Genomic DNA, 15,013 nt, shown 5'->3' on the forward strand with positions numbered 1-15,013 from the left:
CAAGTTTTGGGCCTGGCCCGTATGTGGAACCGGGTCGGGTTTTATTTCGGATAAATCATCCGGTTCCTGACCAGCCCACCGGACAAACCCTAGATAAACCCTAGCTTTTCAAGTTTCAAGAAAAAGAGCTTCATGGTTATTGCTAATCGTCTGTTTGATTGCTTGAGAAAATTGAAGGTTTAGTGTACAATTTAAAACAGCTTTGCCTTTGAGTCCTTCATTTTCTCGGCAACCAAACGGGAACCTTTTGATTCAAGCGATGAACTACCGGTTCCAAAACCTGCTGGGAGCCCCGTACCGAGGAGGCAACGTGGTCATCACCAAAAACTCCCTGCTAATCTCACCGGTGGGTAACCGCGTGACCGTCACCGACCTCGTCAAGTCCCAAACGCTAACCCTCCCGGTGCAGTCCTCCTCTGACATCTGCCGCTTGGCGGCCTCCCCGGACGGCGTGTTCCTCCTAATCGTCGACGCCAATAGGCGGTGCCTCCTCGTGAACCTCCACCGGCACGTGGTCCTCCACAGGATCACCTTCAAGAATGCCGTGAAAGCCGTGGCCTTCAGCCCTTGCGGGTCCCGCATCGCCGTCGCCACCGGCAAGCTCCTCCAGATATGGCGCTCGCCGGGCTTCAAGAAAGAGTTCTTCCCCTTCGAGCTCATCCGGACGTTCGCCGACTTCGACGACAAGGTCACGGCGCTCAAGTGGAGCCCCGACTCCAAATACATACTCGCTGGGTCGAAGGACTTGACGGCGAGGCTGTTTTCGGTGAACAAAACTGGCGTTGTCAAAACGAAGCCGTTTTTGTTTCTAGGCCATAGGGATACAGTAGTGGGTGTGTTTCTGGGAGTCGACAAGAAGACGAATAGAGTTTGTAGGGCTTACACAGTCACGCGGGATTGCTATATGTTTAGCTGGGAGTTGAGTGGCAGTGACGGTAAACTCGATGAAACGGAAGGGGTGAATTCGGAGCCAGACTCGCCGGGGACGCCGGAGAGGGAAGTCGAGACCGAGAGTGGGAATGGAGTGAGTGTGAAGAATGAGAAGAAGAGGAAGGGTTTGGATGGAAATTTGGAGGAGAACGGAGGGAAATGGAGGTTAATGAGGAAGGATGGTTTTAGCCAGGCCCCAGCGAAGCTGACGGCGTGCGACTATCACGCGGGGCTCGATATGCTGGTGGTGGGGTTCTCGAATGGGGTTTTTGGGTTGTACCAGTTGCCGGATTTTGTTTGTATTCACCGCTTGTCAATAGCGAGGGAGAAGATCACCACGGCCGTGTTTAATGAGGCCGGAAATTGGTTGACTTTCGGGTGTGCGAAACTTGGGCAGTTGCTGGTGTGGGAGTGGCGCTCGGAGAGTTATGTGTTGAAGCAGCAGGGGCATTACTTTGATGTCAATTGTGTGGCTTATTCACCAGATTCGCAGCTCTTGGCTACTGGAGCAGATGATAACAAAGTCAAGGTAAATTTAATGTGTGAAACATTGGTTCTGTCATTTTTCCAAGCCAATGGTTATGTTGTTTATATCAAAATTCTAGCTCAAATGCACTAGCCATATGTTTTATGATCAAAATAATAGCAGTTAGTAATCTATGCTTTTTCAGTTTGTCTGTAAAAATTCGGAGAGAAAATTTATAATACATGTAAACTAATAACAAGATAATTAATGTTGTGCATCTGTTTGTCCATGTTGCAGAGCAAGTTTTTGCTTGAAGATTTGAGCCATTTGATTTTATTGGTGCAATGTTGTATGCACTGAAGTGATGTGGCAGATTTAAATTTACGAATTAGTAAGCTACTCAAAGATTTTTCTAGAAACGCTTATGTGTTCCACAGTTGAAAGAAGTCCTCATATGTCACCCTTTGAATCTCCATTACCTCAATCATAGTCTTGTTTACCCTGAACAATTTAGAACCAAAATTCATGTTCCCTCTGCAAAATATGCAAGTTAGCATTCTCTTGTGATGCAATTATGCATAATTTATTGTGGGTGATGGGTAACAAGCCTGTATATGAGGTGTATAAGCTTATTCTTGGCATGTGTGTTTTGCCCTCAGCAGTGATTGGGTCATTCGCAATTGTTATGTAGTCATTTTATCAAACTCATTTATTTCTTCTTTTACAAAAACTAATTTCCTTAAAGTTATTTTTCTGATTGTTATGATATGGTTATGTTCTGAATGTTCGGCCTTTTGTCTCCTTCTATTGTATGAAGTTTGTACTTGAACTCATGTGTAACTTTTAGTGTTTGCTTCATACAGGTGTGGACTGTTTCATCAGGCTTTTGCTTCGTAACATTCTCAGAGCACACTAATGCAGTCACTGCTCTCCATTTCCTTGCTATTAGCCATTGTCTCTTAAGCGCATCTCTGGATGGGACTGTTCGTGCGTGGGATTTGCTCCGTTATCGAAATTTTAGGACGTTTACAACCCCTTCATCTAGGCAATTTGTTTCCTTGGCAGCTGATCAAAGTGGTGAAGTGATTTGTGCGGGAACTCTAGATTCATTTGAGGTATTTTTGTGTCAATTTCTGATGGATGTTAACAATCAACACTTACCTCATTTTCCCTGACATTTTCTTTTCAATTTTATGCTTAGATATTTGTTTGGTCAATGAAGACGGGTCGTTTGTTGGATGTTCTTAGTGGTCATGAAGGACCTGTTCATGGGCTGATGTTTTCTCCTACAAACGTGAGTTAACCTATCTGATGATGTCTGCACTGATGATGTGTGCCTTATGTTCATTTTGGAGAATGTATCTAACCACAGCGTATTAGAACTATTTGAGATCTTTAGTCTCCCCTGAACTCAACAGGGTGCTTTATGAGGTTTCCTGTTTTCACATGTAGGCAATCTTAGCTTCTTCATCATGGGACAGAACTGTTCGATTGTGGGATGTTTTTGATGGGAAAGGTGCTGTCGAGACATTTCCTCACACACATGACGTTCTTACGTTGGTTTATCGTCCAGATGGAAGGCAATTGGCTTGCAGCACATTAGATGGGCAGATTCATTTCTGGGACCCAATTGATGGCTTGTTAATGTACACCATTGAGGGCCGTAGGGATATTGCTAGTGGTCGTCTCATGACTGATCGTAGATCTGCTGCCAACTCAACTTCAGGGAAGTTCTTCACAACCTTGTGCTATTCTGCTGATGGGAGTTACATATTAGCTGCAGGGAATAGCAAATTCATCTGTATGTATGATGTTGCTGATCAGGTTAGTTTGCACACAGATAACTTATCGTCTTTGTGGGGAAACTCTGTTTTTTTTTTTTTTTACAGTTTTCAATGCATTTTGTCTGGTCATCATTTCTGGACTGTTTTCATGATTCCAGTGCTTATTTTCATCTGAAGATTGCCTTTGTTCTGCATATGAAAAAGGAGCTCCCACAATCTATAATCACTTGTTTGGGTGGGTAATTGTTTTTCTAGCTAGATGTTTTCTCTTGAATACTTGTGTCCTTGGGGCGCCTTACGGTTTTAATGATATCTCGATTACTTATAAAAATAAATAAATAAATAAAAAATCGGGTGGGTAATTGCAAAAACTAGAAATTCACTTTTAATTATATTTCGATTACTAATAAAAAAATAAATATGAAAATTAGACAGAGGCATGGGAAAGAATTTTCTTTTTCTTTAAAAACGTCAAAAATGGGTGTGGAAGAAATGATACTATTAAGTGCTAAATTCAATTTTTCAAAAAATTAAATTATTTTGTAAGCATACCATTTTCCCCCTTTCAAAAGCTTTTGAAGACGATGAAATCATATGAACTTTGTTCTGAACATTTTAATTTATGCAATATATGTAAGATGAAGTACATGTTCTGGCTCATTGCTTAAATTATAGAATTGATTTGAAGTAGTTTTTTGTCAAACTCTCAACATGTATAACCTAATTTTTTGATAAATAACATTTATAACATAATTTCTAAGCATATTGTGCATTATTCGCAATAATTTATTCCTGTGCCACTTTATCAAGTTCCTAAAATTTTTGGTTAAAGTGAACCTCACTGTCACCTAAAATTTCAACAAGATTAGCAAATATTAGTTGTTATATGCTCAGTAATATATTTATGTTAATGCTACCTTTCAATAGAAATCTTCTTTTATCTTTACATTTTCTTACTGAATTGGTGGTTGGCGAAATAATTTTTGTGTTTTGTTAGTTTTGGAATATGGAATTGAATGCGGGTATATATTTGCATCTACACTGCACAGGTGTTGCTGCGTCGATTTCAAGTAACCCATAATCTCTCTCTAGATGGAGTTCTTGACATCTTAAACTCAAAGAATATGACGAGAGATGGCCCTCTGGATCTAATTGATGACGACAACAGTGACACAGAAGAAGGTGTTGACAAACAAATCCGAGCAAACTTAGGTTCTGGTTTACCAGGATCTGTACAAAACGCCGGAAGGCCTTCTATTCGTACAAAATGTCTGAGAATTGCACCCACCGGGCGGAGCTTTACAGCTGCAACAACAGAGGGGGTGTTAGTTTATTCAATTGACGAATCCTATATCTTTGATCCCACAGACCTTGACATAGATGTTACACCAGAGGTATTTCCATTTTTTATTTTTATTTTTTCTATTTTTCAAATGTAGTTTGGAAAAGAATTTGAATCACATTAAGGTAGTCAAACAATTGACATGTACGATATTATTATTATTATTATTATTATTGTTTGGATAGCAGCATTTCCCTTTTCTCTTTAGTAGCAGCTTTTCTTTTCTGTTCAACAGCACAATTTTTTCCATTTCTGTTAGTAGCAGTATTTTTCCTTTTGGCTGATTTTTATTTCTTTTTAATTTTTTCTATTTTTCTGGTTATGCTGTTATACAGGCAGTTGATGCAGCACTAAATGAAGATCAACCAAACAAAGCTTTAATTCTTAGCCTTCGATTGAATGAGGATACTCTAATTAAAAAAAGCATTTTTGCCGTCAGTTCGGTGGATATACCAGCTGTCGCCTCATCAATCCCTTACAGGTATTTGCAGAGGTTAATAGAAGCATTTGCAGATCTTCTAGAAAGCTGCCCGCACTTGGAGTTCATACTTAGATGGAGTCAGGTATATTTTCCTCATAACTTCAACTTTTCTAACTAATTCTATTCATATTAGATGCAGATAACATCTGCACTGTGCTGCTTTCTCGATCTCACTCATGAAATGTGATTTGGTTTGCATGGCAGGAACTCTGCAAGGCCCATGGCAACTCTATTCAACAGAATTCCAGAAATCTGCTTCCTGCTTTAAGATCCTTGATGAAAGAAATTACCAGAATACATCAGGATTTGGCAGATACATGCTCTTCTAATGAATATATGCTTCAATATTTATGCTCCCCCAGAACCACGAAATGAATGGGTGTAGAATAACTTGTAGGCGCTTGGGCAAGATTTTTTTGAAACATTATCCACATCTGGTTGTTCTATTGCAAGGTGGACCAGATTAACTTTCTTCAGCAGAAACATTCCTACTATGCATGGAATCCATGCTGCAGCCCTCGAGAAGCTGGAGAATACTCGATTATGCGTGCCTTCCGCAAGTGGTTCGGTGTGTTCATTACAAAATCATCCATGTATCAAATTCTGCTGTTCATTACAGAAGTATACTATTCATGGCATCAATTCATGCTGTTTCTGATTATTTATATCAATTTTGCCATTAGAACATTGGACTGTTAAGATATACATTGCAATACAGTGTAGTATCAGAGCTGATATATTGTAGTTTTGTTGTATGCTCAACAGGAGAGATTTGATGGAATCGAAAGGTACTTATTGTGTGCACTTCTCTTGAGTTTCTTATAGCGTTCAATTTATTGATAACTGTTGATACTCGAAAAAAAAAAAAAAAAAAAGAAGAAGAAGAAGACGAAAAAAGAAAGGCAGGGAAAAGTGCCAAAAGAACAAGGGAAGCAAACACAAAAGAAAACATCAAAATGCCAAAAGAAAAGCACAAGACTAGCGGGAAAAGTGCCAAAAGAAAATATAAACTGTTGAAAATTGGTTGAACCAGGTCCAATAAATCTTGACTCAAATACCCCAACAAGTAGTTACCATCAAAACCGGTTTTCGAAAGCACAAAAATCCCAAAAGCCAAGTTTTAAAAAATATGGTATATTATTCCTTTCATGCTCATATATCCATTTTAATATATTAGAAATCATATAAATACATTCACAAGGGCGAAAACAAGCATATCCCGACTCTGATACCAATTTTAAACAAGAATTATTTGATATGCCTCACTCCAAGCAAATCTTTCACAAGTTGGATTCGTTGCTTGTCTTACATCTCACATCTAACGCACGATCTCACGAACTAGAGCTCTTTTTCGTCACCTAGGAGGCTACTAGAGTCCCTTAGAATTTTCATCAAATTTTAGAGCTAGTGATGATTACTCTAGAGATTATGGATATAAAAAGATGATCTATATATACATTTTTTAATTTTCTAAGTACTCTTTTGAAACATATGTTCAATCTTTTTTTTTAAAACCATAGAATTCCTCTACTAGTGTACTTTTTTTTTTTTTTGAAACATTTCGAATCTTATTGATAAGAGACCAAAAGGTCAACATTGATGGACAATACATTCTCTATGAACAATGTCATAGATAATGGGTAGAGTTTCCTCCAATTATATTGAGTCTAGGACATGAGTTACAGCCGCTCGAGATAGATAATGAGCTAGTGAATTTGCCTCTCTCTGCACATAAATAACATGAGAGAACCGCAAAGAACATAACGTCGATCGTATGCCGGCCCTCGATAAAATGCCCAAATCTATTTAGAGGTGGGTTTTTCGGAATTGATCTCGTTGACAACTTGCATAGCATCACCTTCAAGAATAATAAAACATCCCGATTTCTTTAATAAATATAACCACATGAAGAGCTGCCCACACTTAGGCCATTGTGGGATCAATGCAAGTAGAATTGTAGAAATAGTAGTACCGCGAGCAGCCAAAACATGCCCCTCACTATCCCAAGCAACAGTCCTAAAACCCACACGACCCAATTGTCTACTAGTGTACTAAGAATGGAGAAGTTTTATTAGTGAGAAATTTAGCAACTCAAAATAGTGGAGTCATATTATAATCCAAATTAATGGACGGTTATCAAATAACCACCTTACCCACTATTTGATATTTCTTTTTTTTTTAAGAAAAAAAAAAATGATCTGGCTTTGAATTATAACATCACTAACCCAAATGGACGCTCCATAGGTCAATCTAATTTCCAAAACAACAAAACCCAAAGGAACCAAAATCGAGTACATGCACCTATAATCAAGAAACCTTAAAATGTGGAAAATAAAACCATCGGAGACACTACAAAAATCGCATCAAATAGCCACGTGCAATTTGACACGTGTACAGTGTCGTACACGTGTCAAACATTTAGACACGTGTAGTTTGACACGCGTATTACGCGTGTCAAATGTGCATGTTACAAACTGCACAATTTGACACGTGTATCGGAATACACGTGTCAAATTTGACACGTGTATTCCAATACGCGTGTCAAATTTTTTTTGACACGTGTATTCCGATACACGTGTCAAACTGTTTTTAATTGAAAAAAAAACCAAATTCAGTTTTTTATTTAATTAAAATTTTTATTTAATTTTTTAATTGTATTTTTAATTAAATAAAAAACTGAATTTGGGTTTTTTTTTTTAAAAAAATAATTTTTTTATTGTTTTTTAAAATTTATTTGGGTTAATTAAAATTTTTTTTGAATTTTTCAAATTTTGTAATTTTCGACCACAAATAACGCAACATTTATTTTACCCAAAACCAACACGAAATCATACTACACAAACAAATAATTAATAACATATTCGTTAACAAGCAAATATTTACGAACAAAAAATAATTACACAAAATATCTACAAATCTGAAAGGCGTCTCTGCGAATCACGAGGTACCGTCGCGATTGCTGAGCAATGAATGGTGTAGCGGGCGAAGGTGTAGCGACAGTGGAGTGCTGGCTCAGCTGTCGTCCAACAGGCGACAACGTACCAACCGTTGTCGAATTACCTGCAAATAATATAGACAATTAAAGTATATAATATTACTTGCAAAATTAAAGGGGTAATGAAAACAAATTGAAATTAATTGTCCTATACACAATATAAATCATACCTGCAGATGCACTACCAACGGACGACGTACTACCTACGTGTGCAGGAGAAGACTGATTACCAACACATGGTGCTGGTACTCCCATGGAGGACATGAAGACCTCCATCTCTCGCAAGCGCTGCTCTATGCCGTCGAACTGTTGCACGCGCTGCTCCAACCGGTCATTCCTCGCTCGCTCAGCATGTAGCTCCGCTTGCATCTCTTCCATCTTCCGAGACTGTTCGGCCCAATCCCGGCACAAAGTGATACAGACGTCACCCTGCAGTCGGTCCATATCTTCTTGTGATAGCTTTGTTGAGCATATGCCTCTAAAAAATGCCGAAATCTCCACAAGAGGTCTAACAACTTTATCAGGCAATGACTTACGCAGTGCAATTGGAAGAAGCTGTTGCATCAGTATGTGGCTATCGTGGCTCTTCAACCCGAAAATTGTACGGTCCTTCAGCCGAACACATCGTGAAATGTTCGAGGCGTATCCGTCCGTGGCTCTTTTGAAAGTGTAGGATTATTTTATGTAGGGTTTTAGTTTTTTTTTAGACTGTGTAAGTGTTTTTATTTTTTTTATTCTTTTAAAGGGTTTAGGGTTAGGGTTTGTTAGGGTTTAGGGTTAGGTTTTATTTGTTTCTTTAAAAGTGTAGGATTTTGTTTTTTTATTTTTAAGGGTTTAGTGTTAGGGTTTAAGGTTTAGGGTTAGGGTTTTTTTCCTAGAAAGTGTAGGAATTTTTTTTTTTTCGGTTTAGGGTTAGGGTATTTTTTTAGAAAGTGTAGGTTATTTTTTTTTTTAAGGTTTAGGGTTTAGGAGTTAGGGTTTAAGGTTTAGGGTTAGGGTTTTTTTCCTAGAAAGTGTAGGATTTTTTTTTAGGGTTTAGGGTTAGGGTATTTTTTTTAGAAAGTGTAGGTTTTTTTTTTTTTAGGGTTTAGGGTTTAGGGTTTAGGGTTTACGGTTAGGGTTTGTTAGGGTCTAGGGTCTAGGGTTAGGGTTTAGGGTTTTAGGTTTTTTTTTTTTTAAGCGATTAGGGTTTAGGGTTTTAGGTAAAAATTTTTTTTTCAAGGGTTTAGGGTTTTTTTTTTTTTAAGCGATTAGGGTTTAGGGTTTAGGGTTTTAGGTTTTATGGTTTAGGGTTTAGGGTTTGTTAGGGTCTAGGGTTTAGGGTTTTAGGTTTTTTTTTTTTTTAGGGTTTAGGGTTTGTTAGGGTCTAGGGTTTAGGGTTTTAGGGTTTATGGTTTAGGGTTTAGGGTTTGTTAGGGTCTAGGGTTTAGGGTTTTAGGTAATTTTTTTTTTTTTAAGGGTTTAGGGTTTAGGATTTAGGGTTTTTTTTTTTTTAAGCGATTAGGGTTTAGGGTTTAGGGTTTTAGGGTTTATGGTTTAGGGTTTAGAGTTTACGGTTAGGGTTTGTTAGGGTCTAGGGTCTAGGGTTAGGGTTTAGGGTTTTAGGTTTTTATTTTTTAAGGGTTTAGGGTTTAGGGTTTTAGGTAAATTTTTTTTTTTTTAAGTGTTTAGGGTTTACGATTTAGGGTTTTATTTTGTTTTAAAGCGATTAGGGTTTAGGGTTTAGGGTTTAGGGTTTGTTACGGTTTAGGGTTTAGGGTTAAGAGTTTTTTTTAAGAAAGTGTAGGAATCTTTTTTTGTAAGGATTTAGGATTAGGGTTTAGGGTTTTCGTTTTTTTTTCCGAAAGTGTAGTAAGTTTTTTTTTTTTTTTTTAAGGGGTTAGGGTTTTATTTTATTCTTTTTATAAGAGTTTAGGGTTTGTTAGGGTTTAGGGTTTAGCAGTTTAGGTTTTTTTTAGAAAGTGTAGGATTTTTTTTTAGGGCTTAGGGTTTAGGGTTTAAGGTAAGGGTTTTTTTTTAGAACGTATAGGATTCAAAGTTTATTTAAGGGTTTATTATTGTGTTGGTTTTATGGTTATGATTTTAGGATATAAAGTTTATATATGCATATGAGAGAAATTTTAGTTTTTTTTTTTTGAGTTTTTTTATCCGAAGATACCAAATTCTTCTTATAAATTTGTAGTCTCTTCACATGAATAGTTAACGTTAAAAATGGAAGATAAAAAACAAATTCGTCGCAATTGATGATTTATGACGTTTGTTTTAAGGTTTTTTTTACGAATATGATTGTAAATGGTGGACAGTGGAATATTTGTTTTTTTGTTTTTTTTTTGCCGAAAATACCACAATTTATATATATTAGTAGCACAATTTATTTTCCCCACAATTTATATATATTCATAGCACAATATGTTGATTATAATTTTGTATTTTAATTTTACTTTGCCATTATTGCTCACGATCATATTTTTATAAAATTAAAATGATAGCGGATATTTTTTCTTTTTGCCACTTCATAAAAATACCAAAATTCACAATAGCACATTAAATTCATAGTAGCACACTAAAATATATCTCAAATATCCTCACATCAAGAGTTTTTTAAAAAAAAAATTAAATATAATCACCAATAAATTCCATATTTCCATATTCCATATTTTCCATATTTCCACCAACTAGACAATGATTCAGTAGTAAAAAATCAGTAATAAAAAATCTACAAGTATATATTCCATATTTCCACAAACTAGACAATGAAAAAAATTAGACAAATATCACAAAAAAAATTAATAAAATATACAAACTTATAGCAAAAAATTCAAAACAAAAATAAAAATAACTCACAGTGATTTTTGTAGTGCAAGCTTGTACGTGTACCTGGAATTTTTGACAGAAAAAAATAAAAAATAAAAAAATAAAGCTGAAAATGTTAGAACATATATGCACTGTAAACCGAGAGAGAGAGAGAGAGAGAGATTGAGAAGATGAGTGAGAGTGAGAGGAAGTGGAGGGAATACCGGTCCGGACGCGAGGGCTGTGGTGGGCGGGGGACAGTGGCGAGAGCTGAGAGAGAGAGAGAGCTAGAGAGAGAGAGAGAGAGAGAGAGAGAGCCAGTACCGGACAGTACTGGCCGGAACGGGAGGTGAGAGAGCTAGGGAGAGCGAGAGAGAGGGAGGGTCGCCGGCAGAGAGGCACCGGAATGGGCTGTCGCCGGCCAGAGCTCGACGGAGAGAGAGAGAGAGAGAGAGAGAGAGAGAGAGAGAGAGAGAGAGAGATTTACGTAAGAAATGGGTAGCTTCCTCTGGAAGCTACCCATTTCTTTTATATAAATTAAATATAAAATATAAAATATAAAATATAAAATATAAAATATATTTAAAAAAGTATATAATTTGAATAATATATAATTTAAATATAATATATAATATTAAATTATATCCTCCGATTGGCCAGGTGGCGCGCGGGAGAATTCCCGCGCAGTACCTGGCCAATCAATTGGACACGTGTACGTAGTACACGTGCCCAATTGGGGACGTGTATGTAAATACACGTCTCCAAATGTCATTTTTTTTTTATTTTTTTTTATATATTATATATATATATATTTAATATATTATATATATTTTATATAAACCCATGCAACCCAGAACGTGTATGCACTGCATGTACTGCATGTACACATTGCTAAACCCTAAGACCTAAAACTAAAACATAAACTATAAATTAAAACTAAATATAAACCCTAAATTTAAATCATGACACTAAGTATAAGTATATATACTATACTACCCTAACCCTAAGTATATGTACTATATATTATTTTGAATTTTAAAATGGCGGCGCGCGGGAGACGTGTAATTAAAATACACGTCCCCCATTGTAGAAATTGTATGTAATTAAAAAAAATAATAATTATATATATATATATATATATATATATATATATATATATATAATTTAACAACGTAAAAAATTGTTAGGGTTTAGGGTTTTAGTTTCTTAGGGTTTAGGGTTTAAGGTTAGGATTTTTGTTTTTAGTGTTAGGAATTTTTTTTTTAGAAAGTCTAGGATATTTTTGTTTAAGGGTTTATGGTTTAGGGTTTAAGGTTAGGATTTTAGTTTTTAGTGTTAGGGTTTCTTTTTTTAGAAAGTGTAGGTTTTTTTTTTCTTAGGGTTTAGGGTTTAGGGTTCGTTATGGTTTAAGGTTAGGGTTTGGTTTTAGAAATTGTAGGATTTTTTTTATTTATTTATTTTTTTTTTTAAGGATCTAGGATTAGGGTTTAGGGTTTAGGGTTTAGGGTTTTACTTTCTTAGGGTTTAGGGTTTAAGTTTATGATTTTTGTTTTTAGTGTTAGGAAAAAAATTTTAACAAAGTGTAGGATATTTTTGTTTAAGGGTTTAGGGTTTAAGGTTAGGAATTTTGTTTCAGTGTTAGGGTTTCTTAATTTAGAAAGTGTAGGGTAATTATTTTTTTAGGGTATAGGGTTTAAGGTTTAAGGTTAGGAATTTTGTTTTTAGTGTTAGAGTTTATTTTTTTAGAAAGTGTAGGATATTTTTGTTTAAGGGTTTAGGGTTTAGGGTTTAAGGTTAGGAATTTTGTTTTCGTGTTAGGGTTTCTTTTTTTAGAAAGTGTAGGATATTTTGTTTTTTTAGGGTATAGGGTTTAAGGTTTAAAGTTAGGAATTTTGTTTTTAGTGTTAGGGTTTCTTTTTTTAGAAAGTGTACGATATTTTTGGGGTTTAGGGTTTAGGGTTTAGGGTTTAAGGTTAGGACTTTTGTTTTTAGGGTTTAGGGTTTTTAGGGTTTGAAAGTGTAGAAATTTTTAATTTTTTAGGGTTTAGGATTTAAGGTTTGGGGTTTAGGGTAAGGGTTTTTTTTTAAGAACGTGTAGGATTCAGAGTTTATTTAAGGGTTTATTATTGTGTTGGTTTTATGGTTATGATTTTAGGATATAAAGTTTTGGGATACAGTTTTTGTTTTGTTTTAAGAGTTGAATGTTCTTTATTTAAAAAACAAAAACAAATACGGGTTTAGGGTGTTTCTTCTTTTTATAAAAAGGGTTTATTGTTCCGTGTTTAGGGTTAGGGTGTTAGGAGATTTTTTTAAAAAAAATGGTTTAGGGTTAGGGTTAGGGTTTTTGTTTTGTTATAGGGTTTGGGCACGTGTACTGAGTACACGTGTCCAATCCGGGACGTGTATTTAAATACACGTCCCGAAATGTATTTGCATGCATAAATATATATATATATATATATATATATATATATATATATATATATATGTATTTATATAATTTAACCACATAAAAAAAAAAATACAAACCCATGCAGCCTGAAATGTATATACCGTACATATAGCTAAATAAAAAATAAAAACTAAAACCTAACCATAAAATTAAACTCTAACCCTAAGTGCATAGACTATATATAGCTATAAACTACAATCCTAATTAATGGTACGTATTGTATATAGTCATAAACCCTAAACCTAATCCTCGTGATTTAATATATATATTTAAAAGTATACAATAATAACACATGAAAAATATATTGACATTATTATTCATAAAATGTAAAATCAATTAAATCATAACCCATAGCTTTAAGTGTATATATTATATATACCTATACAACATAAAACCCTAACCCTAAGTGTATATACTATATATAGCGATAAACCTTAACCCTAAGTATATACTATATATAGCTATAAACCATAACCCTAAGTGTATATACTATATATAGCGATAAACCCTAACCCTAAGTATGTATACTATATATAACTATAAATCATAAGTTTAAGTGTATATACTATATATATCGGTTTTATTTAATTTTGAACTGCTCATGATTTAATATATATATATATATATATATTTAAAAGTGTACAATAATGAAACGTGAAAAATATATTGACATTATTATTCATTAAACGTAAAATCAATTAAATTATAATTCATAGCCCTAAGTGTATATATTATATATACCTATAAACCCTAAAACCCAAACCGTAAGTGTATATACTATATATATCGATAAACCATAATCCTAAGTATATATACTATATATAGGTATAAACCCTAGCCCTAAGTGTATATACTATATATAGCTATAAACCCTAACCCTAAGGGTATGTACTATATATAGCCATAAACCCTAAATGTATGTACTATATGAGGGACTAAACTATAAGTATTTAATTCATTATGTAGCGCAGAATTCTAAAAATAATTGCATTTACTATATATAGCCATAAATAAAAAGGTTACTTTATATAATTTCTAAACCGTTTACATGCATGCATATCTATATATATAGTATTAATTATAGGTTTTTTAACTTTGTTATGTTTAAATTTTTTTTTTTTTGTTTCTAAACGTAGATGGTGTACAAAACTGAACCCTAATTTGAACTATTTGGTTTAATTAGATATATAGCACCAAATTTGGTTAATTATGTATATAGTACAATATAGTATACTATATATATATAAATAAAGAACCTAAAAAGTATAAATTTCAAATATAAAATTTACATATAGCATATAGTTTTCAAACTTAATTTTATGTGTATAAGTTATGTACACCGTATTTTCAAAGATTTGTATGATTAATAAGATAATGAGTTTAATTTTTTTTTTTTTATTTTAAAAAATTAATACAACACTGATTTTTTTTTTTAAATGTTTATTTTGGCAAAAAATACCAATTTGCCACGTGTAAAAATACACGTGTCCAAGTGGACACGCGTATGAAATACACGTGTCCAAATGGACACGTGTATTTAATACGCGTGTCCATTTGGACACGAGTATAAAATACTCGTGTCGAACTGGACACGTGTCTTATTACACGTGTCCATTTGGACACGAGTATAAAATACTCGTGTCCACTTGGACACGTGTATTTTTACACGTGTCCAGTTAGACACGAGTATTTTATACTCGTGTCCAAATGGACACGTGTCCAGTTCGACACGAGTATTTTATACTCGTGTCCAAATGGACACGCGTATTA

The 15,013-nt window shown here is 34.7% G+C and overlaps 1 protein-coding gene across 1 annotated transcript; it reads left to right on the forward strand.

Moving 5' to 3' along the window:
* The first annotated feature begins 12 nt into the window (after positions 1-12).
* Positions 13-5,784, forward strand: LOC133863982 (periodic tryptophan protein 2). Its single transcript, XM_062300162.1, has 7 exons — positions 13-1,459; positions 2,260-2,511; positions 2,598-2,690; positions 2,849-3,220; positions 4,230-4,574; positions 4,858-5,085; positions 5,208-5,784. The coding sequence occupies exons 1-7, from the start codon at positions 260-262 to the stop codon at positions 5,376-5,378; spliced, it is 2,661 nt and encodes an 886-aa protein (XP_062156146.1). The 5' UTR covers positions 13-259; the 3' UTR covers positions 5,379-5,784.
* Positions 5,785-15,013: the final 9,229 nt, after the last annotated feature.

Source organism: Alnus glutinosa, chromosome 3, assembly GCF_958979055.1.
Source record: "Alnus glutinosa chromosome 3, dhAlnGlut1.1, whole genome shotgun sequence".
In the NCBI taxonomy this organism is placed as follows: domain Eukaryota; kingdom Viridiplantae; phylum Streptophyta; class Magnoliopsida; order Fagales; family Betulaceae; genus Alnus; species Alnus glutinosa.